The sequence below is a fragment of the Dipodomys merriami genome, unplaced genomic scaffold (assembly GCF_024711535.1).
Source record: "Dipodomys merriami isolate MVZ:Mamm:240054 unplaced genomic scaffold, mDipMer1.0.p SCAF_11, whole genome shotgun sequence".
NCBI classification, from domain to species: Eukaryota; Metazoa; Chordata; class Mammalia; order Rodentia; family Heteromyidae; genus Dipodomys; species Dipodomys merriami.
In genome coordinates this window covers 32,223,132-32,249,577 of record NW_027202382.1, presented here as the reverse complement: position 1 = coordinate 32,249,577, position 26,446 = coordinate 32,223,132, and the positions used below count along the sequence as shown (strand labels likewise).

Below are 26,446 nucleotides of genomic sequence, written 5' to 3'. Positions count from 1 at the left end.
TTTATTCTGGTTGCTTAATCTTTTGGGCAGTATGTTAAAAAAACATTTCATATGCCTGGAACTGGTGCCTTATGCTTCTAATCCTACTCAGGAGACTGAGATCTGAGGATCGGAGTCAAGCCAGCCTGAGTAAGAAAGTTCTTGAGACTATCATCTCCAACTACCCACAAAAAAATCCAGACATGAAGATGTATCTCAATTAGTAAAGTGCCAGCCTTTGAGCACAGTAGCTCAGGGAAGTGCCCATGCCCTGAGATCATTGTGTTGAAACTTACCAAAAAGTAGAGACCACTCCATAATTCTTGAGGAAGGCATACATAAGAGGTAGATAAGAAACTTGAGTTTGAGAAGAGTAAGAATGAGTGAAGGTTTGGGCCTATGGCTCTTGCCTGCTACTCACTGTACACACAGCTGAGATAATAGTAACAGATTCAGGCAAGGGTTCTGGCACTATAGAAAAGCTTTTTAGAAGAGGTAAGGATTTTACATTAGGGTCTGAGGAATGAGGTAGGAGTGAGTAGAGAGTACCAGTGTCCTTTCTTAGTTTTTGAGTCAGAAGATGAATTTACTTTGTAATGCTATCATTCCTCACATTAGGCTCCAAAAGAACCAAATGGAATGGAATTTTCTCTGTAAGTCTAGTGCCTTCTCCTTGCTCACATTACTGTTTTTCTCCTTATCCCGTTCCACATCCTTTGGCACTTGCCTTTGGAATTTTTCATATCCTTTCTGCTTATAAAAGGAACTTGGGGAATACCTTGTCTGTGCTGCAATTACAGTTTGATTCCTACCTGGACATTTAGCACACTGTATTCTTATCTTTACCTTCCACTTCCACTAAACACTGACTTGTTGCTGTTGTTTTTATCAAAAGATAGTGTTACATTGATCCCTATGTACCTAGTGTCCACCCCTGGGAGAGCCTAGGTGAATACCAGATGAAGAATTACAATGATAGAAATTAGATGATCCTCCAATGCCTAGGAGTGCAGAGCCACACCTTGTGGCCTTCCTCTGAAGTTATATATAAAGGATGAATCTGTAAGAGGAATCTGAGTAGTGACTCTGAGTCCCATCCATTTGTATTTCTCTGGCTGGACAGAAAATCTGGATTTTGTATCATTGCTGGTTTAAACTATGTTGAATAATAATAATATTAAAATGAACTCCTAATTTTTGACATGCCCGCTGTATCCCAGGCATGATGATATAACACTTCATTCAATCAAAACCCAACTAATTGCTTTGGCACCACCTGCTTTTGGGCATTCAGGGAAGCTGGATGTCTGAGGACTCTGAAGTGAGTTTTTAGATCTCACAGCTGGAAAGAACTGTGACCAAGGTTCCAAAGGGTGGTTCTGAAGGCTTCCAGAAATATGCCTAGCTGCAAGGGGGTGATGAAAGGGTGAGAAGTCTTTGACCCAGCTTATCTCGTAATGTGCCCTTTCTCCCCTAAGAAGGACTTGCTGGCCTGTGATAGCAACTCCAGGAAACCTGGACAATGGCCTTCATAAACTGGAAGTTAAGATGGTGCAGATAACATTCATTGAAGGAAGTTAGAGTGTTCTGCAAACTCAGGAGTGCAGTTCTCTGAGCTACTACATTCATCTTCATAAAAGCACAATCATTTATATTTAGAAGTACAAGATGTTGGAGCCGGAAGGAATCTCAGTGCCCATCTGTGCTGTGGCTTGGGAGCATGGAGCCAGCTCAGTGAACCCAGACAGCACTGTCTTTTTAATAGAAGAGAAGACAATATCATACATTTAATCCCATCATTCAAACTTCAGTGCAGTTCTTCTAGTTACAATCATGACCACCCTGCAAGTCTGCAGTATTAGCTCACAGTCTTAAGATCTTTGTGTAAGGAAAAGCTATTCCTTGCTTTTTCAAATTTGTATGTGTTCACATTGGCTCATTTGTCTTGTCTCTAGGCACTTGGTGGAAGATTAGCTGTACCAAACAATAAAGGTTTCAGAAAACATATGGAAGTAGAAAACAAAAAGTGAGAAAATTCTATCCATCACTTTTTTTTTAATCCTTGAGATTTAGGAAGAGGTGGCCATTTAAAAAAATTTGTGCATGGGTTTTCAATTTGTTCTACTGATGGAGCATTCTCTTCTGGCTGAGAATTGTGGCTGTGTTTTTCTTTTTTTTCTCTAAATATTGTTTGTTTTCTTTTCATGAAGAGAAAACTTCTATAAGAGATGAAATGTTCTATGTAATAATTAGACCTACACAAATTCAAAGTGTGATGGTTCTTTGTATTTGTGCTGGGGCTTTCTAGCTAAAGTGTACTTTCAGACTTGGGTATCTTCTCTTACCCCTTTCTCTTCAATCTTGGCTTTTGAGTGTGCATACAGTATAAAGCTAGAAGACACAAATTGAGGTCAGTGTTAATACACACACACACACACACAACACACATATACACACAGCATGTTGGTTATAGATATACTACACCTGTGTCTCTATTGGTTTCATTGTGTCTGTGTCTCTGTCTCTTTCGAAATAAATTGATCCTAAAGAATTGGTTCACATGATTGTAGAGGCTGGTAAGTCCAAAATCTGATAGGAATGAAATGGGCTACCAGGCTGGGAACCTAGGGGAGAGTTCATTATGCAGCTGAAATCTGAAGATAGTCTGTCCTTTATTTTCAACCAGGTTAAAAAAATTATTAAGGCCGTTAGCTGATTGTGTGAGGCCCACCTTCAACATGGATGTGCCTTACTTTATTCAAAGTCTACTGTCTTAAACATTAATGTCATCTACAAAGTACATTCAGAGATATATTTAGCATAATGTTTGATCAAGTATCTGGATATGATGTCTCAGCGAGGCTGACACAGTAAATTAACCAACCTAAAATCTAAAGCTAAAATCATCTGAAAATTGAGACAAACAGGGAGGAGCAGTGGAAATGACAGGAGTGAATGCTGGAGGTTGCTGCTGACTTTGATCAAGGCTTTATCTCTTTGTGTCCCTATTTACATCTCAATAAAAGAGGAACCATCTCATCTTTAATACGATTTCCAAAGTGGCTCCTTTATAGTGCTGATGACTTTTAAAATAAGTGAATGAACAAGTGAATGAAGGAACAAATGATTGAAGTTGAGGGATAATGAGAAGGTGGCCCTGAGCATACCTTTCTACTCCTTGAGCACTACTATATCCTTGAGCACATAATTCCATTTCTTCCCCCAACACCCTGCAGAGAGTTACAGAGGAGGAAACTGGGGCTTGCAAAAATGAGAAGAGTCACTCAAGCTGCACAGCTGAAGAGCTGACTTTGGAGCCACACACTTGTGTTAGGCAATGTGGCCACAAAACACCCATCTGCGGGTTGCTTGGTTCTCTGAGTATAGTTCTAAAATGGGAAAGAAGTGAAATAATGAGGCATGAACTAAGCCTGGGACTTCAGGCTGGACAGTACTGAGAGAGGTTCTTTTAGCACAACAGACCTGTCACCAATCAAGTAGATCCATGGATCCAAGCCTGCATGGCCAGATTGAATGGGAGTCCCTACTCAGGTGAGTGACCTAAAGAAGGACCAGCTGGTTAGAGCCATCATGACGTCCAACTCCACTGGCCAAGCCAGGCAGTGGCAGTACATGGAGCAGGTTGTAGTGAAGAAGCTGGAGCATCAATCCCTGGCACGGAAGACAGAGTCTAGCTCTGCCATGTCGAAGCTGTGTGATCATGGAAGATCATCTAACTTCTGGAAAGCTCAGCAGCTCTCTGTAAACAGGAGTTTAATGAGACTTCTGAAGTTATTAGGAGGCTTAAGTAAGACAAGATGAGAAAATGCTAGCCTCCTTTCCTTGCCTGCTGCACAGAAATGGAATTTTCTCCTAGTACATACCAGATGTGCCCACACCAACAAAGAAAAAAATTACAGGGGGTTTATTGTAGTCTTGGTGAACGCTGGGTGTCAGTGGCTCAAGATGGTACTCCTGGATAATCGGGAGGTGAAGATATGAGGATTGTCCTTCAAATCCAACCTGGGGAGATAAATTTGAGGGACTCTTATGGCCAATTAACCAAGCACAAATAAGAATTGTATTTTTGGATCTAATGTCTGCATATCAGAGAGAGCACGTGTCATGTGTCTCTCTGAGCTTGGCTTATCTCACTTAACATGATTTGTTCTAGTTCCATTCATCCCTGAATCTTTAGGAGGGTTGGGGGAAGGGTTCAGAACTCAAGGGGAAAAGGGTGAAAAGGTGCAGCAATGGAGCTCACTGGACACTGGGGAAAGTGAACAGCTTGTGCATGGAGATGGGAGGGAGGAACGGGGTGAGAGTGTGGGAACAGAAGACAGTGTACAAAAGGAAGTGCACTCATTATGTGATGCAGGTGATTGTAATCCCTCTGTACCTCACCTCTATAGTAACAATAAAGTGAGTTAATTAAAAAAATAAGAAGTGGAGGTGACTCAAGTGATTGCATGAGAACCTTAAGCAAGTCTAGGACATTGTGCTGAGTTCAAGCCCCAATACTGGCATACACACATTCAAAAAAAGTGATACTGAAACTTGAACTGAAATTTGTACCCATTTCAGTGGCAGCACACTCTAGACACTGTTGGGGGAGATCAGTGTGAGTGACAAATTGTACAGTTGACTAGAATCCCTATAAATATACAGTGTAGTGTCTGCCCTGCAGAGTAGAGGCCTGGCTTTGCTTGGAAACCACCACAGCAAATCTGCCTTTGCCAAGTAACTCAAGGTTTCCCCTTCTTTTCTGCCTTTTCTTTTGTCTTCTGCCTTCTTGTCCCTTCCTATCCTTTCCCTTTTCTGCCTCCTCGCTCCTCTCCTTTATTCTCTTCTTTGCCCTCCACTCTTGTCCCCGATCCTTTATTATTGAGAACAACTCAAGTTTATTATCGAGTACAACCCCCTCCCAATTTTGTTTTCTTCTCCTCCTCCCCATTCCTTTTCTCTTTCCCTCTCCTCCTTTCTATTTCTTTAGCTTGGCTTCAGGGCCATGGTTCCTCGCCTCGGGCTCCACTGGTTCATTCCTATTAAGCTTGACAGTCTCTCTTATGTCGATTAGAAAGAAGCAGTACTCTCCCTCCTCTCCTTCTCTTCCTGGGGCCTTCCGCAGTACACACATCAAGCACCATCTGTTGCATTCATCCAGGCGATGGGTGAGCATTTTGCCACTCTGGGGAGGCAGAGTTTAGAGGGTACCAGGAGGCAATGTAGCTTATTTGGACAGCTTGATAGATTATATCTATAGAGTTACTGAGTGGAGCTGAGAGTGGGAGGGAGGGAGGGAGGGAGGGAGGGAGAGAGAGAGAGAGAGAGAGAGAGAGAGAGAGAGAGAGAGAGAGAGAGAGAGAGAGAGAATATGATACACAGGATGAAATCAGCCACAGAGAGGTTTGCAGAAGCACTGCCCCCACTAAGCCTGTCAGGGCTCTTGGCACTTGTCACCAAGACAAGAGCAACCAAACAGATGGTGGGGATTTGCTACAGTCAGGATCAGAAACCTTTGCAGTACAAGGGAGCAAACCTTCCCTCTCCATGTGTTTCCTCTACCTTCAGCCAAGCAAGCTTAGATCAGGTGAGGAGAGAGGAAATAGAAATAACAGGAAGAGCTGACCTTTGAGAAGTGATGAATGTCAGAGACAAAAAAAAAGTAGGGCGGGGGGAGAAGGCAGTGGATAGTGCCAAAGTCAAGGTCTCAGCTGGAAAAAGAAAAAAAAGAAAAGAAAAACAGCTCCTGAAGTGGGTATTTTAGGGAATGCAATGAAGTCATGGTGGAGGTGTATGCAGAGTGAAGAGAACCCATGATATGAAAGTACTAGAGAACAGAAATAACAGGAAGTAACCACTTCCAAGGCGTGAACAGGTCACGATATGAAAAGGATTTTATTGGATCCTGTGACAATCAAATGTTGGAAAAGGAGCTTGTGCCAGAGATGCGACAATCAAGTCTCTCAATCACTATCAGAAATATGGTACAAAGCAGACAAGTCAAAAGGGAGGAAATGCTTTTCCACTCTCCCCTCCCATATCCTGGCAGAGTATCTCCCTGGCCAAGTCTAGCTAGGGAACCATAGTGCAAAGAGACAGGTGAGTCATTGCATGAGGACAGGACTCCAAGACACAGCAGGACGGGATAAACCTGGCAGAGCAAGAGCAGCCTCGGGGTACAAAGGCAGGGCAGTTAACACAGATGGTGAATGTGTTTATATTCTGTTGCTTACAACCAGAAGGGGATTCTTAACTATGACTGTGACTTCTTCCTTCCTTCTTCCTACCTTTTCTAAGGCAGGCAGGTTTCACAGTATACGGCGCTCTTTTATGAGTGAATGAATGAGCATCATAGTTGAGTGACAGATGAATAAGGGAATAAAGGAATGTGAGTTAATGAAGGGACCACCAAGTTTTCATGTCTCAAGTCAACCATCCCTATCACGTGTAGTCTCTCACATGCTTCTTCTCACATTGAAAAGCCCTCATGCTGTAGCTGTGAAAAAAACAGGAGACCAGGAGTCCAGCTCACTACCTCGGGTCCCTCTTCCTTCATCTACCTTTTTCCATCTGTAACCACGTTCTGGGGAGGCTTTAGCAACAGCTCTCATGTTTGCCGACTTCTCAATCTCTATGACCTCATTACTTCTGTCTCTGTTCTCTTCCCTACTGTCTTCTTTGCCTTTCTCCTCCATGGCTGTTCCAGTACAGGCCACCATCATCAATCACATCTTTGCAATTTTTCCTATTCATCGTTTTCCTTCCTGAGTGTCTCCCCTGAATGATTCCTTCTGCTACAGCAATCTTCCTTACGTGAAAATCTAATCATACCACTCTGCTATCTATACCTTTCAGCATGCCCAATCCTTAACAAGGCCTAAAGGTAAGAGGTGGGGTTAGGCTTCCTATTTCTTCTCTTGCATTACTTCATATCCTTCATTTTCATGGCCAACTGTAGCCCTTTCCATACTCCTTCTCCCTTAAAGGTCTTCATTTAAATTCTTCTTTCTGCCATTTTCCTCTCTCTTCATCATCTCCCCAGAATCTACCTCTCCCTCACCAGCTGACTAAATGTATGCCTTATACCTGTGGCCCACTGCTCACTTCCACGACACCAACTTCAGTTACTTTCTACCACTTGATCAATCTACTGAACAAATCTTTCATATCATCCTTACGAGTCACTTCTCAGTTCATTCAGGAGATGTCTTCTGTGTGGAAGCGAGGGGAACACATGTTGTCTGCTGTCTCACCATTATACCCAGTTATGGGATGAGTGTGTATGTCCTCCTCCTCAAATGCATATGTTGAAACCTTGATTGCCAACATGACAGTGTGTTTCAGTTCACATGGCCTACTATACTGAATTATTGCTCAGTGGGGAGCGTCAACAATGATTTTCTTATACTTTTGCGGCTGGAAGTCCGAGAGGAAAGGGCAGACATGGGTAGGTTGCACCTACTCACCTGCCCTGCAAATGCTGTCTTCCAACTTTGTGTTCATACAGCCTTTCCTTATGGGTATGTATGGAAAGCACAAAGTCTCTCTCTCCCTCCATCTCCCATCCCTCTTCTCCTTTTTCATTTCCCTCTCTATTCCCTCTTACTTTTCTGTTATTAATCCTGTCACATTAGAACCACAATCTTATGACTTAATTACTTACCAAAAGCCATCTTACAACATGAAGAGTAAGGACTTTAAAAATTGATTTGTGCACACAATTCAGGCCATGGTAGACAGTACTTGGAGATAAGCAAGTAAAAATGAATGACATGGAATCAGCTCTAACGACTAAACTAGGGTATTAAAAGAGGAAATGATCTCTCCCTCTCTCTCTTCTCTTTCCACAGATGTATTTAGATAAGTGTATGTACACAAACTACCCAACACTTGAGGGCACAGGAAGGAGATGAGCTTGTGTAAACAGGAAGAGAACCCTCACCCTAACCTGGCCTTATTGGACTTCCAGCCTTCACACCTATAAGACAATAAATGTTTGTTGTTCAATCAGTTTATGATTTTCATGACTATGATATGCCCTTGTGTTCAACACAAGTAAATGATGGTTTTCCTGTCCTTTCCCCTTTCTTTGGTACTTCCTTCCTTCCTTTCTTCCTTCTTCCTCCTTCTCTCCCTACTTTCCTTTCTTCTTTTTGATAGAGCTTACTATGTAGCCCGGGCTGACCTCCAGTTGTATTGGTCAATTAATTGTTCTGCTTCAGCTCATCAAATGGGCATACTATCATGCCTGGCTACATGGGAGTTTTTCTAAAAACACTGTTGAACAACAGGGGAGATGAATGAATGAGTGAACATTGGCAGACGATAGGAGTCTCTCCCTCTAAAGACTTCAGAACAGTGCTTGTTCTGGACTTTTGACCACCGGGCAGCTCTGCTTTTATGATTCTTGTCAAATGACACTTTTCTGTAGGTTGATGAATCGACGTGGGCATGACATGGCTTGTAAGAGTGTTGTAGTGGTGTTTTGCCTGAGCAGTATCTCTCACAGGCTAGAGCAAGGAGTCTGTGTTTGGAGGCTCCTTGGATCATCATCTTCAAGCAGCCCTAATTAAGATAACTGAGGAGAAGACAGCAGGAGAGATGAGTGTGGAATCTGTAATGCCACCCCATGGTTCATTTGCATCATCAGCTGTCTTTTTCTTAACAATCAAAGATTCCCCTATGTCCCTGAAGATGAGGCTCCCCACAGAACCTCATTTCCAAATCAGCCCTTTGGGTGTGACTTACCCTGAAGACACATCTGTGTAAATTGATAAGCATTTCTGGGAAAACCAGAGCATCCTGGAAGTGGGGATTGCAGTAGGCAGGACACCTCTTTGTCCAATCTGGTGAAAGTCTTTCAAAATAGGAATGGGGAGTCTTTGGTGCATGCCATCCCCTGGCATTACATAGTAGGTAGCTGTGTCTCCAGAGACCTAGGTGGAGGGAGGGCTGAGTTTGAAGATTTCAAAGCCAGGGCTCTCTTTAAGAATTTCTCAGAACAAAGGCACAGAGGCTATTTCAAAATTTCCCTTTTCCTTCCTTTTGGCTTTCCTTCCTTGTCTTTTATGTTGCCTTCTCTCCTTCCTTCTCAAGCTTTGCTTTTTATTTTCCTTTTCTTTTATCTTCTGCCTTTTTGTTTTCTCTCTCTCTCTGCCTTCCTGACCTCCCGTTCCCCAACTACTGAAACTTTCTACCTGTCTTCATTTGGAAACTTGGTAAAAAGGTGGCTACTATGAAAGCATTGGAGGGTATTACTGTACATGTATCACTGGACAAGAGCCTAGAAATCTGTCACTATCGCTTCCTAGCTGAGAAAGTCCAGTGACTTGTTTGGAAGCCTCGGTAAATTAAATCAGTGATCTCTGCACTCAGAGTCTGTAGTTATGAGCACTGAGACATTAAATGGCTTTCCCTTCCTATGTTCTGCTTCAGGACATCTTTCTTCCATCCGGCGTCTATACAAACCTTTGTTCTGACCTCCATCCCTGCCTCTACTCTTACCCTCCTCACTTTAATGAATAATTGCTTATGAAGTAACTTCATTTGAACGTAACAGTTTTCTCTTTAAATCCTTTTAATGATAAGACTTTACTATCAGGATAAAATCCACATTCCTCAATGGAGTTTACATGAGGTCCATATTCCTCCAGCTTCATGTCTTACGATTGCATTTTGCAAGCTCCACTGCAGTCCCATTGAACTCTCCTCCTTTCTGCTGCTCGACAACTATGGTCCTTCTTGTTTCAGATGATCATGTGTGCTTCTCCTGCCAAGGAGATGCTCTTTCCAAGTCTCTCCCACCCCACCACCCTGGATGGCCTTGTTTTGCTCTTTTCCCCTCACGTATAAGATCTCCACCATTTAGGTATTGTTTCCTCCAGGAAGCCAGCTTTGACTTTCTAGATGGGCAAGGTGAGCAATCCTCATATTCCTCTAGGATACCGTACTACCCCACCACAGACGTGTTGTAAAATTGCCTGGTTATCAATTGCTTGAAATACAGACTGTGTCCAATTTCTTCTCATCATCCTCTCTCAAGCCCCTAAAGAGGTGCTTGTAACACAGTAGATGCTGAATAAAGCTAACTTTCCATCTGTGCTTAGCCTCAAAGCTTGTGGTTCTGTATCTCCAGTGGGCCAGAGAGAACATTCCAGAGACTCTAGGGAGCCAAGGCCAGACTTGCAGGGACTGAGGGTAGGCCAAGTCCTAACCTCAGCCCCATTGCCACCCTGTAGCAGCAGCTGAGGCGACGCAGGAGACCGTGGAGTCCCTGATGCAGAAGTTCAAGGAGAGTTTCCGCGCTAACACTCCCATCGAGATCGGCCAGCTGCAGCCAGCCCCACGCAGCGTGTCTGCAGGGAAGCGGAAGCGGAGGAGCAAGTCTCGAGGTAGGATCTCTTGGCACATCTTCCAGAAGACAGCAGGCTGTCCCACTGTCCCAGAGATACTGGAAAGACTTCTCCGTGCCTTCCCTGATCACAGAACTTTGTGGCATTTTCTCCCTCTTGTGTCTCTTGGAGATAACATACCTGTGCCCCTGTGTGGAGAGTTAACCTAGTCACGCCTCTTCGTAGGCACACTGAAGGATGAGAATGGATCCTCCAAATTATAACATGATTGAGATGATTAGAAGGAAAATAAAGAAAGCTTCCAGCCTCACCAGCTGCAGACAGTAGGCACTTTTACAGCTGTGGTTGGTGTCCTTCTGGAGAGTATAAGGAGTACAAACCATTCCTGGAAAGCATGAGACCCTTCTGGTAAGATGCAATTACAGGACTGTCAGGAACAGGGAGAGGCTGAATGTCACTCTTTAGGAACTTGAAGAATAGAGTCAACACGATCAAAAGGATGGTAAATTAGATCGAACTGCATTCAGATTTCTGTTTTGCTGCTAAGTATCTCTATTAGCTAGGCCATGGCATAAACTTTCCTAAGACTCTCCTGTCTCACAGAGTTGTTCCAGTATCTTATCACAATGCCCAGAATGTAGTAAAAGCAGATCTGTTACTCCTTCCAGTATCTTATCACAATGCCCAGAATGTAATAAAAAGCAGATCTCTTCCTCCTGCTCTTTCTCTTCATTCCTCTCTCCTTACATTAACACCACCACCATCATCATCATTATCTTTTCCTCCTATCTCCACCCATGGCTTTGTATATGGAAGGGACCCACATGTCATTGCCTGATTTCCAAACTTTTCTTTCTTTTAAAGTCCACTCTATAGTCTCCAGCTGATTGCTGATTGCTTTAGGGCTTCTCATTCCTCCATTTCCAGTAGCATGCTTCGGTTTGCTTTTGACAAACTGTTAGTGGGTTTTTTATGCTTTCACAAGTGTTCACTCTTATGGTGTCTCATCCCTGTAATGCTAGCTACTCGGGAAGGCGACATTGGGAGGGTCACAGTTCAAAGCCAGGCTAGCCAAAACGTTCAGGAAATTCCCTCTGTGGTGACATGCACCTGTCCTCTCAGAAATGCATGAGGCTGACAGGATCCTAATTCAAGATCAGCCTGGTCTTAGGGTTCATTTCCCTAACATCACCTTATCTGACCTTTTCTGCTTGACTCATACATATACTAGATATTACAAATAAGGGAAACCATGGGACCTATGTTTCTTTGGGCCTGGCTTACTTCACTTAATATAATTTTTTCCAAGCCTTTCCATTTCCTAACAAATGGGGCAATGTCATTCTTTCTGATGGAGGCATAGAATTCCATTGTGTATATAAACCACATTTTCTTGATCCATTCATCTACTGAGGGGCATCTGGGTTGGTTCGATATCTTAGCTATAGTAAATAATGCTGCAATAAACATAGTCGTGCTGGTAGCTTTAGTGTGGCCTTGTTTGTGATCATTTGGGTAAATGCCCAAAAGTGGGATTGCTGGGTCATAGGGGAGCTCTATGTGGAGTCTTTTGAGGAACCTCCATATATTGGGTTGGGGGCCGGGGGGAGGATGGGAAGGGATGGGAAGTAGAAACAAAGGAGGAGGCCACAATGTTTGATAAGAAATGTACTCATTATCCTGCCCATGTAATTGTAACCCCTCTGTATTTTCACAATAAGAAAAATAATTCTTCAACATATTTATTTCAACAACAACAACAAAAAGATCAGCCTGGTCAAGAAAGAGCAGAAGAGTCCATTACAGGGGAGGAAACTGGGAATAGCAGTGTGTACCTCTTATGTCAGCTATGTTAAAAAGTAGAAGAATCATGATCCATGCATGGCCAAAACAAAAACAGGCCTTTCTCAAAATAACCATTGCAAGAAAAGGCTGAAGGTATACCTCAGGAGTAGGGTATCTGTCTCATAAATGTGAAGACCTGAGTTCAAGCATCAGTATTATTTAACCGCCATCAAAAAGAAAATAAAAACAATGATGGAATGCACAGGCTTACAAACATGATCTTCAAGGCCATGTAGAGTTCTAATCTCTCTGAACTCCAAGCTCCTACATGGTTCCATTTTTCTCTACCTGAAATATTCTTAACCAGCTCTTTTGCATAATTTTCTTGACATTTATACATACTTAATGGTCCAGGCAGCAAGCTAAATCATATATACATCTTATTTTATTTGATCTTCCAAACAGACCTATGAGGCAAGTACAATACTAATTCCTATTTTACAAATGGTCTCACGGCTTCAGAAAGAGCTGCCTTCATCTACCCAATGGAATCCCCTAGAAAGTAGGAACCAGGGAATACCCACTAGTCTGAGTCCCAAACTCTTTAACTTACCCACTGCCTTCTGCTCTAGTGAAATTTTCTCTCTCCTTCCATGCATTTAAATAAGACATTTCTGTGAAGGCATTGTTGACAGTTACACTCACAATTTACCTTGAATGCTTTCAGGTATAATTTTTACATGTGTTAAGTACTGGTTTCCTTTTTTGTATGAATAAATTGTTTTGTTTTTCAGTAATAATTTGTTTCCTATAGCTGGACAGAGTTCTTTAAAGGTAGGCTTACCTGATTGGTTGAATGACCTTTGCATTTCCAGGCCTAAATCAGTGCCTACCATGTGGGAGATGCTATTCGTTGAGAGGATGCATAAGTCTTAATCCTGTAAAATTCTGAATTCTCTGAAAAAGCAAAAACATAGTATTAAGCTAGGCCACATATTGAGGCAAAAGGAAATGAAGGAGTTCTTTACTGAAACTCACTGGGTCAACAATGAGTTGCCCTGAAGTCAGAAAGAGCTGAGTTCTAATCACCACCCAAACGGTTTCAATTTGCATGGCTTTGGAAAAGTTATTGGCTTTCTCTGAGCCTATTTTCTAGTCTTCCATGACAAGGTTGCACTAAGGATCTGATTACTGAAACGTTCAGATAGCCTGTGTCAGGAAGTAAATGCTCTCTTATGCACTTGGTTGGTTGAACATTGAAGGTCACTCATAATTTCATTGAGCCTTACCTATCTAATTTTAGTCCTACAAGACTCACCAAGAACTTCCTCCTCATTACTCCCTAAACTCACACACCATAATTATACTCCAAGTCAGTAACCTCTACTGCCCTGCTAATCTAACTAATCTAATTTGTTATTTTGCAGTATTACATGGTAAACATTTTTATGCATTGGATTTTTCAAAAGTGTCCATTCAATATATCATAATTTTCTTAAACAGGTCTCCACTGTGGGTAGATATTTGGGTGTTTTCTTATATTTCACCATGATAAATAATGCTACTTATGAGTTATTTTTGTTTTGCTTCTTTTTTGCAGAATACTTAAGGTTTCCTTTGGAATCAGTTTCATTCTATTGGAACAGAATTTCAGTGTGAGATTATTAATGATCATCTACTAGTTGATAGATGTTATGACTGGAGATGAAAATTGTGAAATTATATTAATTTCCGAATTAGAAAGGGGTCTGGAATAAAGAAGATATGAAGAAGCTCATTTGAATCTCTTTGATCCATTCAAAATACATTCTCCCTGTCTTCGTTACCATTATGAATACAGTCATTTCTTTCCTTCTATTTGCAACTCTGTCCTCCTTGGGATTCAGTCTCCCCTTTAAACATCTGGAATCATCTTTTTAGAAACACAAATTTGATTAAGATCACCCTCCTGCTTCGACTCTTTTGAGTTTCCCATTCTTGCTAGAAGACAATCCACACTCTGCCTCACAGTTGCAGACCTGGAAGTTTCCAGATCTGCCTCTCACCATCTTCCTGGAAATCACTCAGTCTGCATTGCCTGTGCTTCAGCCAGACTGGCATTCCTTGTGTTGCAAGAACACAACTAACAATTCCCTTCTTTGCCTTCTCAAAGAAGGCCTAACAATTCCCTTCTCCTTGCCTTGTCTCCTTTTGAACATACCCTTCCCCTTCACTACTCTCCAAGTCCTATCCTATCTTCCATTTTCAGCTCCAATGTCAGCTCCTCAACACGCACTCCCAGGGCTACCCAATCAGAAGTTTGCGCCTTTTGGAAACGATTATTATTTGTTATAACTTCCCTCTCCTCTTTGTTTTACTGGGTTTTTCTTTTTACAACTTTCATTGTAGTATTTTAGTCTATAATTCCTTTTATTTCTTTTCTGTTTACGCTCTTACTCTCTTAAATATATGCTTTGTATTTATAAGTCTGAATTGACAATGTGCTTACTAAATATTTGTTGATCAAATGAGTGGATTCATGTCTAAGATCACTGGACTGCAGCTCATATTTATCACATGTAAATTAATGGTGTAAGAGGGATCTGACCAAAACCCAGGCTCCAGGGTCAGACATCCAGAGAATACTGCTTCTTCATAGATACACGTATTGATAAGTAGTACATTATTTGTTGTCAGATTCGTGTTGCTAGAGCATTACCCAAATAGCTCAATTGCCTTGTGATTCTACTGCCATGTTGGTTAAGGGTTTTGTAGGAGTAACGTAAGGATAGTACAAACCACTCTGCACTTCCATGCTGGCTCACCAAGACCATCAAGATTATCTTGGATAGGGGCTGGGGTTTAGCCCAGCGGAAGGGCGCCTGCCCGGCACGCACAAGGCCCTGGGTTCAGTCCTCAGCCCAGGAAAAAAAAAAAGATTATCTCAGATAGCCAGGTGCCTGTGGCTCATGCCTGTAATCATAGCTAGTCAGGACGCTGCGATCTGAAGATCGCAGTTTGAAGCCAGCTCAGGCAAGAAAGTCTGGAAGATTCCTATCTCCAATTAATCAGATAAAAAGCCCTAAATATTTCCAAGAAGTGTTACTCAAGAAGTCGAGTGCCAACAATGAGGGATAAAAGCTAAAAGACAGCTCCCAGACCATGACTTACAACCTGGTATTGGCATGGGGGTAGGGGAAGGGAAAGGGAAAAGCTTACCTTGAACAACAACAAAAAAAATTGCACGATCATGACAAGATAGTGGGAATTCTATGCACTTCCTCCTCCTCCTGGAGATTCCTAAATAGCTTTTAGTCTGTTCCAGATTGCAGGAATCCCACAGACTAGAAAGTGGGGCTGTTTTTGTTTTGTTGACTGTCTGTGTTGCCATCTTGTTCACAGACTCTGTTTTTTCCCCCTGGAACATTTATTAACATCTTGCAAAACTGAAGTATTCGCAGAAACATAATTTCAGGAATGCTCCATTACCCTTCACTGACCATCAAAAATCCCAAATATGATGGTCTGAATCTCCAGTCTTTCATTGTCTCTCTCCTCCCCGTGCCACCAAAATCGCTATGAGTCTCCTGGCCCAGAGAGTGAGCACCTGGCCTCGCTCTGCTTCATTAGGCTCCACGCCCAGTCTGTTATGCCCAGTGGTTTCCAGCAGATGGAATGGGTAGCTGAGAACTGGTGTCATGGAATGGAGCACATGGTTAAAAACAGCTCCAATGTGTTTTTGTAGCGACAGCTTCTTCCTGAGAGGCCTGGGGCCCGCAGATACGCCTCATCCTTCATCAGACAGTGGATGGCTAGAGGAGGACTTAATTGCTGCCTTCATGTTTGTGACACGGTTTTATGAGGCAGCTGTTAAGTAGCCACTCCCCGATGTCCTATAGATAGTGAACAAGAGGTGATTGCATTCAAATGAAGCGGGGAGGACTAATGTGACTGTGAGAAAGAGTTTTCTGACACCCCGCAAGGAAAGATGGTGGTTTTCAATTTCTTTTCTTCACTGTTTTTACTTTTCATAATCCTTGCACAAAGGGGTTTTAATTCAATGTCATTGGTAAATGCAATGAAGCTTGATCCATGTCACCCTTTCCTCATTCTCCTCTATCTGTCCGATCCCCTTCCATCTCAAGTTACCTGGTTCCATTTGCACACAGGTGCATTGACTGTTATGACTGTATTTGCACACCCTTCCTCTCTCCATTCATCTATCATCCTTCCCTTCACCTTACCCCCCACCGTCCCCCAACACACCTCAAGTCCAGCTTCTTGGTATTCATTTTGGTAAGTTGTAAGCCAGCTGTTAAGAGGAATTATACCCTCAGAATCCTGCTCTGTGTATTGTATAAGTTAGCTAATACATGTCTATGTACATATACATGTGACTCTGTGTATATGTTATGTACATATATATATTTATTTTGATCTAACTTTCACAAAGGAAAGGAAATAAGAGGTAATGTTTTTGCAAAACAGAGCTCTGTATTTGAAATTTAATTTTTCTGTTGACTAACTAGTTGATCTTTTCTTTATTCTAAGTTACTTTTTTATTTGAGACTATTCATTTTGACCCATTTTAAGATAAATTTCTTTTTTATTTTTTAAATTTTTATTGTTATTGTAAAGGTGATGTATGTACAAAGTGATCACAATTATAAGAGTCAGGGCATGAGTTCATTGTTTTAGAACAGTGTCATCTCTTCCCTCATTTTCTCCCAGTTTTTTCCCTCACAACACCCCCCCTCTCCCACAAATTGTATAGCTCATTTTCAACATAGTGTCTAGTGAGTGTCACTCCTGAATTAGATCACCCTTTATCTCACTATTTCTTTCCCTTCTCCTCCCCAAATTAGATAAACTTACATACAAGACAAAAGGTACAGAAAGCAAAAACAGTGACAAAAGGGGAATCAGAAAAAAAAAAAGAGAAAAACCACATTAAAAAGTAAAATAAGGGGGCTGGGAAGGTGGCTCAGTGGTAGAGCGCTTGCCTTGCATGCATGAGGCCCTGGGTTCAATTCCTCAGCACCACACATGCAAAAAGAAAAAAGCCGGAAGTGGTGCTGTGGCTCAAGAGGTAGAGTGCTATCCTTGAGCTGAGAAGCTGAGGGACAGCACCCAGGCCCAGAGTTCAGACCCCATGACCAGACCCCCCCAAAAAAAAGTAAAATAAAAAACCTCTTGTTTTTATTTGTTGGTGTTTACTTAGATGGGCATCATTTTATTTTATTTATTTTTTTGCTTCTTTTATTTTTTTTAATTTAATTTTATTTTATTTGTGAACATACTGTACAGAGGAGTTACAATTACATGGGCAGGATAATGCATACATTTCTTACCAAGCATTGCAGCCTCCTCCTTTGTTTACCCTTCACATCCCTTCCCAGCCTCCCCCCTCCCCCCCAATCCCAATCCCAATCCTTCTCCTTCCCCCCCCCCCCCGCACCGACATTGTAAAGCTTGTTTTGGACATGACAACTTGTACTTCTCATTGTTGCAACAGGTCCACCTGTATCCTTAAACAACTGGTTTTTCCCCATCTCCTCCACAAGTTATACTGACATCAAATATAGTGAAAGCAGGGGTTATACTGTGGGGGAGGGACATACAAAGCAACAAAGAGATAATGTTATTATAAATGCGTTAGAAACACATGCATAAAAGAAAAAAACATTAAAATACATATCTAAGGGTTCATTTTCCTGACATCACATTATCTGACCTTTTCCACTTGACTCATACATATACTAGATATTGCAAATAAGGGAAACCATGGGACCTATGTTTCTTTGGGCCTGGCTTACTTCACTTAATATAATTTTTTCCAAGTTTTTCCATTTCCTAACAAATGGGGCAATGTCATTCTTTCTGATGGAGGCATAGAATTCCATTGTGTATATATACCACATTTTCTTGATCCATTCATCTACTGAGGGGCATCTGGGTTGGTTCAATATCTTAGCTATGGTAAATAATGCTGCAATAAACATAATTGTGCTGGTAGCTTTAGTGTGGTCTTGTTTGTAAACATTTGGGTAAATGCCCAAAAGTGGGATTGCTGGGTCATAGGGGAGTTCTATGTGAAGTCTTTTGAGGAACCTCCATACTGCTTTCCAAAGTGGTTGAACAAGTTTACATTCCCACCAACAATGAAGTAAGGTTCCTTTCTGTCCACATCCCCTCCAGCATCTGTTGTTGTTAGAGTTCTTGATTTTTGCTGTTCTAACTGGAGTGAGGTGATATCTCAATGTTGTTTTGATTTGCATTTCTTTTATGGCTAGGGATGTTGAACATTTCTTCATGTGTCTATTGGCCATCCTTCTTTCTTCTTCAGAGAAGTTTCTCTTTAAGTCTTTCGCCCACTTATTTATTGGGCAGTTGTTTCTTTGAGGATTTGTTGTTGGGGGGTTTAATTTTTTGAGTTCCAAGTATATTTTAGATATGAGACCCTTGTCCGTTGTATGGCTAGTAAAGATCTTCTCCCAATCCGTGGGCTTTCTATTGATCTTGCTAGCTATGTCCTTTGCCCTGCAGAAGCTCTGCAACTTTATGCAATCCCATTTGTCCAATCTTTCTTTGATTTGTTGTGTTTCCGGGTCTCTATTCAGAAAATTTCGGCCTGTGCCAAGGAGACCTAGGGTTTCTCCTATTCCATCCTGTAATGTTTTCAGAGTGTCTGCTTTGACTCTGAGGTCTTTGATCCATTTGGAGTTGATTCTGGTGCAGGGTGAGATATAAGGATAGATGGGCATCATTTTATATGATCATATGCATATAGCTATTGAGCCTTTGTGATCCTCTCCTAAGAATATCCTCCTCTGGTCTCACTGTGAGAGTAGAATCCTGTTTATGATGTCCATTCATACCATTTTGGATAAGAGCTGTATATAGTCTCAGTTTGCCCTTCGGTAAAATGGAACTAATAATAGCCAATTTAATGTGGGTGTGAAATAATACCCAGAAGATTCTAGGCCCAAAGCCTGGTATACTGGCAACATTCTTTAAAGAGTAGACTGGATTACCACTGTACTCGAAGTCCTGACCATTTGGCCTCCTGGCCTCACAAATCCATCCCTTCTTTTCTGGGCTGTGATCTTTCCCTTGAATGATGAGTCATTTTTCATCTATATTCCTGCAATCACCTTATCATCCAGCCTTATCATCCCTAACCTAATAGCTAGAATGATTTTTTGGTAATGCACTGAATCTGGCCATATTACTCCACTGCCTGGAACATTTTCTTTATATGCTTCCACTTACATGAGTGGTTTCTCCAGTTTTCGAAATAAAAGTCAACACCCACCCCCAATGGTCAATTGCTCTGCTCAGAAATACAGGACATATGGCTTAAATTCAGATTCCAACTTTAAAGAAAATCCATGCCATTCTAATTCATTATATTTGAAATTTTATTTTAGTGCATGCCAGTGAACTAATTTAAAATTTGTTTAAGCCATAAGATAAAATTATAGTTTTTTATGATTAAGCTGATATAAGGGGATGACAGTGGTATCTTAATCAAAGGATTTCTATAGGATCTAACAAGATGATGCTTGTAATGGATTTAATACAAAGTCAAATAATACACAGTCAACAAAAGTGCTCTATTAACTTTTTAACTATTATTCTCTTCACTCTTCTTCTTATTACCAAATTATTTTAGTCAGTACTTATCATATCCAGTAGGACATATTTATGTAGTTTTAGAAACAAGACTATAGGGTAAAGCAAACAATGCTAATAGGATTAAAAAGTTATCACTGCTCACCACACCAGAATTCTTCCTAGCCTGTACCTGACCCTACCTCTAACAATAGCCCAAAGTTACTTTGTTTACAAGCACAAGGCCATTTCTCCCTTCCTCCATTGTCAGTACTGAGTTCTGACTATGCATTGATGGAAAGACATCCCTTTCCTCCAGGTAGAGAATTGCTACCACCTTTGCATTCCAATTTCGAAGTCTTCTCTGTGAAGAGTTCCCTAGTCCTGATGCCAGCTGGGTAAGTCACTCTTGTCTCTGGGCACTCACAGTTCCAGGACTATTCACTGTCATAGTCATGGCCTATCTGCCATGGTCTTCAGTTCTCATATTTCCATTATGTAAAGGACTAACTCATGCACTCTGTAACTCCAATGCAAAACAAAAGATTGGCTTAGGAAAGGAATTGACTGAATAGAAGGAAATGGGGATGAGTAGATGGGTGGATGGGTAAATGGATGGATAAATAGATAGATTGATGAGGAGATGAATGAATGCATGGATGGATGGATGGGTAGATGAATGGGTAGATGGATGAAAGGAAGTAGCTGGGAGACTCACAGAATATAAAAGTTAAATTTATTGTGACATACCATCAATGAAATATTTATAATATGCTATAAACATTATGCACATATCATATGTACCATTTCATTTTTTAAAAACCACAGTTCTCAGTTATCCTCATATAACATATCCCTATTCAACAAAGGTAGAAACTTAGACACCTTAACTGGCTTGTATGTGGCTATACAATCAGTAGATTATGGAACAATGAATTCATAGCTCATATTTAAATCATTAGATGACTTGAATTCTACTCTTACTGCCCTAAGATCTTTGGAACTGTTAAATTACATCAACATAGTCTAGTACTTGAAGAATGCAAGTAGTGTTTCTTGCATTGAGTTTTTCTGTACTACCAATACAGTTGTGAGAATGTTAGGAGCCACAGTGTTTTGTTTTGTTTTGTTTTTTTGTTCATCGTGGGGCTTGAACTCTGGGCTTGGGCCCTGTCCCTGTGCTCTTCAGCTCAAGGTGAGCGCTCTACTGCTTGAGCCACAGCACCACTTCCAAGCCACAGTGTTCTTAAGGGAGAGACATCACTTCTCCTGAGCTTACAAAGTCAGGACTGTCCCTTTCAGGCTCTCTCTAGTACCAGGGAGTTATTCTAATTTCCTTGCGAGTCTCTAGGAGTTATAGATCCTGTGCTTTTTTTCCCAGTCATTCGCTCAACCTTGTAAGGATTTCATGCAATATAGAGTGTGCCACCCAGATCTCTATCCACAAGCATCTAACCATTTGTTGAAAGAAATAGAAGACTAGACATCCATAATACAAATGAGTGTATGGAGAGGGTGTGGGTTGGGTTGGGGTACTTAATAAACTGGAATACTAATTAACAAAGGCCTCATAGATGAGGTCATCTCCGAATAGTTCATTGATATTTATCAAGGAAAAAGTTTGGGACAGCATTGCTTGTAAAATAATGAAAATGTGCAAATATACTTGGGGGTAAAAGCATGTAAGGCATTGTGGGAATATCTGAAGGAGGATGTGAACCAGGCAGATGCTGGTGAAGTGGAAAGATCTCCAATCCAGCACCAGAACCAGGTATTTGCTCCTGGGTTCCCTAGCTGTGGACACACACTGTGGAGGGCAGACCAATGATGGCGCCATTATCCTTCTCTGTGGATAAGCTCCAGGGCGTTCTTTAATTCTGAGACATAGTCCCTAGGAGGCAGGCTTATGTTCATATTTTTTTTTTCTTTTTATTAGTAAGTGGCTATAAATTATTCACTTAGAAGAAAATAGTCAGAAACATTAATGACTTTAAATTAGTTGCCTTAATGGGTTGTTGCTCTGCTTAAATATTGAACAGGCAGCCCCAGGATCTATCTTCATCCCTTTGGTCCCCATCTCCATTCCCCTGATCTTTCAGACCCAGGAGCAAGCTTCCTTTCTGGTCAGGGAACCTTGTAAGTGGCCCAAGAAACCCAGTAAAGAAGTTATACGAATATCTTCTTTTTCTTGCTATTGTTTCTAATGTATTTATAATGCACCATGTAATTTTTTTGTTGCTTTCTATGTTCCTCCCCCATGGTATAACTCCTATTTTCACTGTATTTGATGTCAGTGCCCTGCATCTTTTATATACACTTCTCTAATTTGGGGAAGGAAAGGGAAAAAACAAAATGCTTAAATAAGGATACTGGTTGACCCATTGTAGCAATGAGATGTACAAAACACTATGTTGAAAACAAACTTTACAACCTCAGCAGGGGGGTAGTTGTGGAGGTGGGAGGGAAGGGATGGTAGGGGGAAAACAAAGGAGGAGGCAACAATGCTCAATAGGAAATGTACTCATTACCTTGCTCATGTAACTGCAACCCCTCTGAACAACATTTTTACAATAGAAAGCATACAAATTATTAAAAAAGAAGTTATCAAATCCTGGAGAAGTTATGAAACGTCTTTGATCCGTGAAAAAAAATATGGAAGAGACTGAATGGAGAAATGGCTCCCCCTTGGTAAAGGAAGTTTTGACTCTGAATCATCAAAATGAAGTACAACTTAAACCATCAGATGTTAAATGGCAGTCGGAAGGGGACTAGATAGACCCCAAGTCCCTGAGCCTGGTCCTCCATCTATGGTGATATACCCTCTCTTTTCTTTACCTCTGTGCCATTTTCTCTAGCTTGAGTTTGCTCTCTTCCATTACCAATATTGGAAGCATCCTCTTCCTACAAAACAAAAGCTGAAAGCCATTTTCTCTATGAAATGCCTTCGATTTTTTTTTCTCAAATGAGTCATGGTCATTTCTCTCAAGCATTGAGAGTCCCTTTCCTGACTTCCTTAAGCTATTTGTCATTTGTTAGATTTTATTAATTTATGGCTATTTCTTATCTTCTCCCTAATTAACCTACTCAAGTGTGTAACCGTGTTCGAACTCTCCCTGTGTTCCCACTGGCTAATGTAATTCCTGACAAATTGCAGAAGCTCTATTAATGTTTGATAAGTTAATCCCTGGCTAATCAAACTGATTGCAGGGCCTTGGAGAAGACTTTCTGCTCTCTGGATCTTATTGTCCTCATCTTAGGGGGTTTGTGGCTTTGTGACAGCATGCTCAGTTTCTGGCGTCAACACCATGTGGACTCATATCCCAGCTCTGCCACTGACTTTTGGAAACCACTTATGTGTTAAATCTCCATTACCTAATGCACAAGTCACACAATCATATGATCATTCTCAAGGGGAGGTTGAGAGGATTAGAGTTAATATATGTAAAGTGCTTAACAAGCTGCACCGAACATAGTGAGTACCTAATAAATCTTTGTTGCTGTTAATTCGGAAAGCAAAGGTGATGAGCTACATAATTTCCACAAATCTCCTCCAATATGAATCGTCTTTGATTGTAAATCTGGCTGAGAAATATTGGTATCAAATGAAAAAGTAAAAAGAAAAAAAATCCTGGATTGAACCCTGCCCTTGGCTTTAAGTGCAATGGATCTCCAGGAAAACAGCCTAATCTCAGGATTCCATTCCTAGCACCTGGGGATGATCCGATCTGCCATTCCCTTTTATCAGGGATGTTGTGAGAGTGTGCTAAGATGCTTATGGAAATGCTTCTTTAAAAGAGGTAGGCTATAGATTGCATCCTGGCTTTATCTCAGAGCCCTAAAACCTTCAAAGAGAAGAAATGCCAAGCATCTTTGATCAGGGAGCTTTTTCTACAGTTCCCTGCCTTTTCTCTCTTGACCAATGCTATGCTCCTTCCAAAATGAGTGGCCAGAAACAGAACCAGTACCAGCCCACCGATTAGCCCATGCTGTGTTAGTATGAGGCATTGAGAAAGAGAATCTGAAATCAGACCACACAGCTGCTTCCATAAATCTTCCCTGATGTATCATTAGAAGTTTGCCTTCCTGAGAGTGTATGTCTCCTTCAGGCAGTTTTCATTGTCCATCTGAAATATGCCAGGGAGCTCTTAGTCAATTCTGTCCGGCCTGATAAATGACAAGAGAACCACAATTGGCTTCAGCAGAAAGGTCTAGACCAGTTCCTGGTGAAGGGTGAAGACATCACTCTAGGGTATTTCTTTCATCAAAACGGTACAATATTATGTCACTTAGTATTGCTGTATAATAGAATTATTCAAAAATAGAAACTCAGTGACTTAAGCCAGCAGCTATTTATTTAGCTCTTCATTCTAGACAATTATTTGAGCTTGCTTTAGCTGGACAGTTGCCTTTTGGGTGGGCAGGTTTAGTTGGCTTGTGTTCATCCTGCTATCCTGGGTTGCTTCACATGCTGGGGAGTTGATTCCATGAAGTGGTCATCAGGGTGATCTGATCCAACTTGCTTTAAGAATGTGGAAAATTATGGGATTCTCATCACAGCGAAAGCAGCAGACTCAGGAATAGATTTCAAATCCCATACTTGCAAAATCATCCTCTTTGTGTGCCATCTGAATATATAAAATCATGTAGGCTGGATGACCTACACTAGGACTGGCGGCTGGTGACTTGATTCATGTACATGATTTGGAATGAGCAAGTCCTAGTCTTTTCTTTATCAACTGTAATCAAATGGGGAAATTGCAGAGACATCAGAGAGATGCTTTAGATTTTGCCTGTATTCGAGAGACACATGATGGTTCTACATTCTGAGGATAGGGCATAAAGTTAAAGTGCCTAAGACATTAGCAGTTGTCAAGCAGGAGCTTGGGAACTGGGTATAGGATAGTGATAGCTGGAATGTAGGGCTCTTCTATCAAGTTCCAATTATTCTGTGTGTGTGTGTGTGTGTGTGTGTGTGTGTGTGTGTGTGTGTGTGTGTCTGTGTCTGTGTCTGTGTGTGTGTGTGTGTGCACGCGCGTGCGCACGCATGCATGTATGTGTGTGTGTGTCTACACATGCAGTGATGACAAGAAAAAAAAACACTCCTTACTGTATGGCACATAGTGAGAAGCAGTAGAGTCAACTTCCAGTAGCATGTCAGACAAAACTGCCATGGGTCTTTCTCCTGTTCCATACACACACAGATGTACACAAAATATTGGACAAAGTACATCTTTTTATAAGTGCCAGTACATCGCAATGAAAGAAGTAACACTTTCAGAAGGCCATGGGTCAAAAAAAGAACCTCATCAGGTAGATGGAACAAGGATATAGGTATAAGAGATCCCAAAGCCAGGTTGTGAGAGAAGAAGGTAATGTGAATACAGGTAGAGGATGGAATGGTGTGGAAAAAGGTAAAGAGAAATTATAAACTAGAGAAAAATGAAAGATGATGTGACAGGAATAATCCCCAAAACCACAGAAAGCATAGTTAGAACAGTTTTCTTATGAAAATATAGAGAAAGCCTGATGCTGGTGGCTCATGCCTGGAAAGCTAGCTACTCAGGTGGCTATGGGCTGAGAACTGTGGTTAGAAGCCATCCCAGAAAGGAATATCCATGAGACTCTTATCTTCAATTTACCAGCAAAAAGCTGGAAGTGAAGGTGTGACTCAAGTACTAGAGTCCAATCTTAATTGAAAAAGCTAAGAGAGAAAGCAAGTCCCTTAATTCAAGCCCCAGAACCAGCACCAAAATATATCAACCAATCAATAAATTAATTTAAGTAAGTGACAGAGTATGAAAATCCAGTTGTGTTCTGCTTACCGAAGTACCTCCTCAAAACATAAAGATACAGGTTTGACAGTGAAAGACAAGGGAAAGTAAATATTAGAGAACTAGTAATCAAATGAAGACTTACAGATAAATATACATATATGGAAAATAAGTTTACAGCAGCAAATCCAAAAACAACAATCCTTATGAAGAGTCATGAATTAATCATAAAAGCTTATTTATATACAATGACTACACAGCGTTAAAAATGAAAGGAAACAGAAATATAATGATGCATTAGTACATACTCAAAGTGAGGAATAATTTATAGAAATCTTTTTATTAAATGAAATCAATAAAATAATAGCAATAAAGAAAATACCATTACAAAGATAATGAAAAGCACATATACAATTCAGGAATTTGGAGTTAAAGAGTTTTGGTGTTTTTTTTTTCAGATGTCAGGAATTCTCTTTATAGATATTGATATAATGTGAACTTGATTTTCTGGGCTTTGTCTCAATTTCCTGTAATTTCATTTTTATATTTTGACTATTTCTAATGCTTATGGATAACTGTAGTTTACTTTTTATCCATTAAAGCCATTTACTACAAACCAGCAGTCAAGTAGGGCACAAGTTTTGCTTTCGTTTTAAGTGTGAATTTTCAGAGTGAAGGAAGTACAGGAGGTTTGTGGTAAAGACAAACTCTTCCAGAAAAAAAGGAGTATTAAGGCCAAATGGTGGTATTTTTGTTTCAGTCCTTGGTTTTCTCAGGTTTCAACTATAAGCCAGGGGAGCCACCCATTCCTCCAGGACACCATTTTCCTTTATTGTTAAGAGAAGGGCTTCTATTCAGATTGTTTAGATCCAGTAGTCTGCTTAGGAAGATTTGCACAGCACACTTGACCTCTCATCTATCTTTGTCTGCCAAAGGCAATGACCCAGAAAGGTTGTGTAATGT

At 41.0% G+C, this 26,446-nt stretch overlaps 1 protein-coding gene across 3 annotated transcripts in view; it reads left to right on the top strand.

Moving 5' to 3' along the window:
• Astn2 (astrotactin 2) overlaps positions 1-26,446 on the top strand; it is an 886,217-nt gene that overhangs the window by 243,192 nt on the left and 616,579 nt on the right. For 2 of the 3 annotated variants that reach the window (XM_070012521.1, XM_070012512.1), the window contains exon 4: positions 10,221-10,373. The exons of the other annotated variant lie outside the window; for it this stretch is intronic. In XM_070012521.1, the coding sequence (XP_069868622.1) occupies positions 10,221-10,373 (153 nt within the window). The remainder of the gene's footprint in view (positions 1-10,220; positions 10,374-26,446) is intronic. 3 annotated transcript variants of the gene reach the window in all.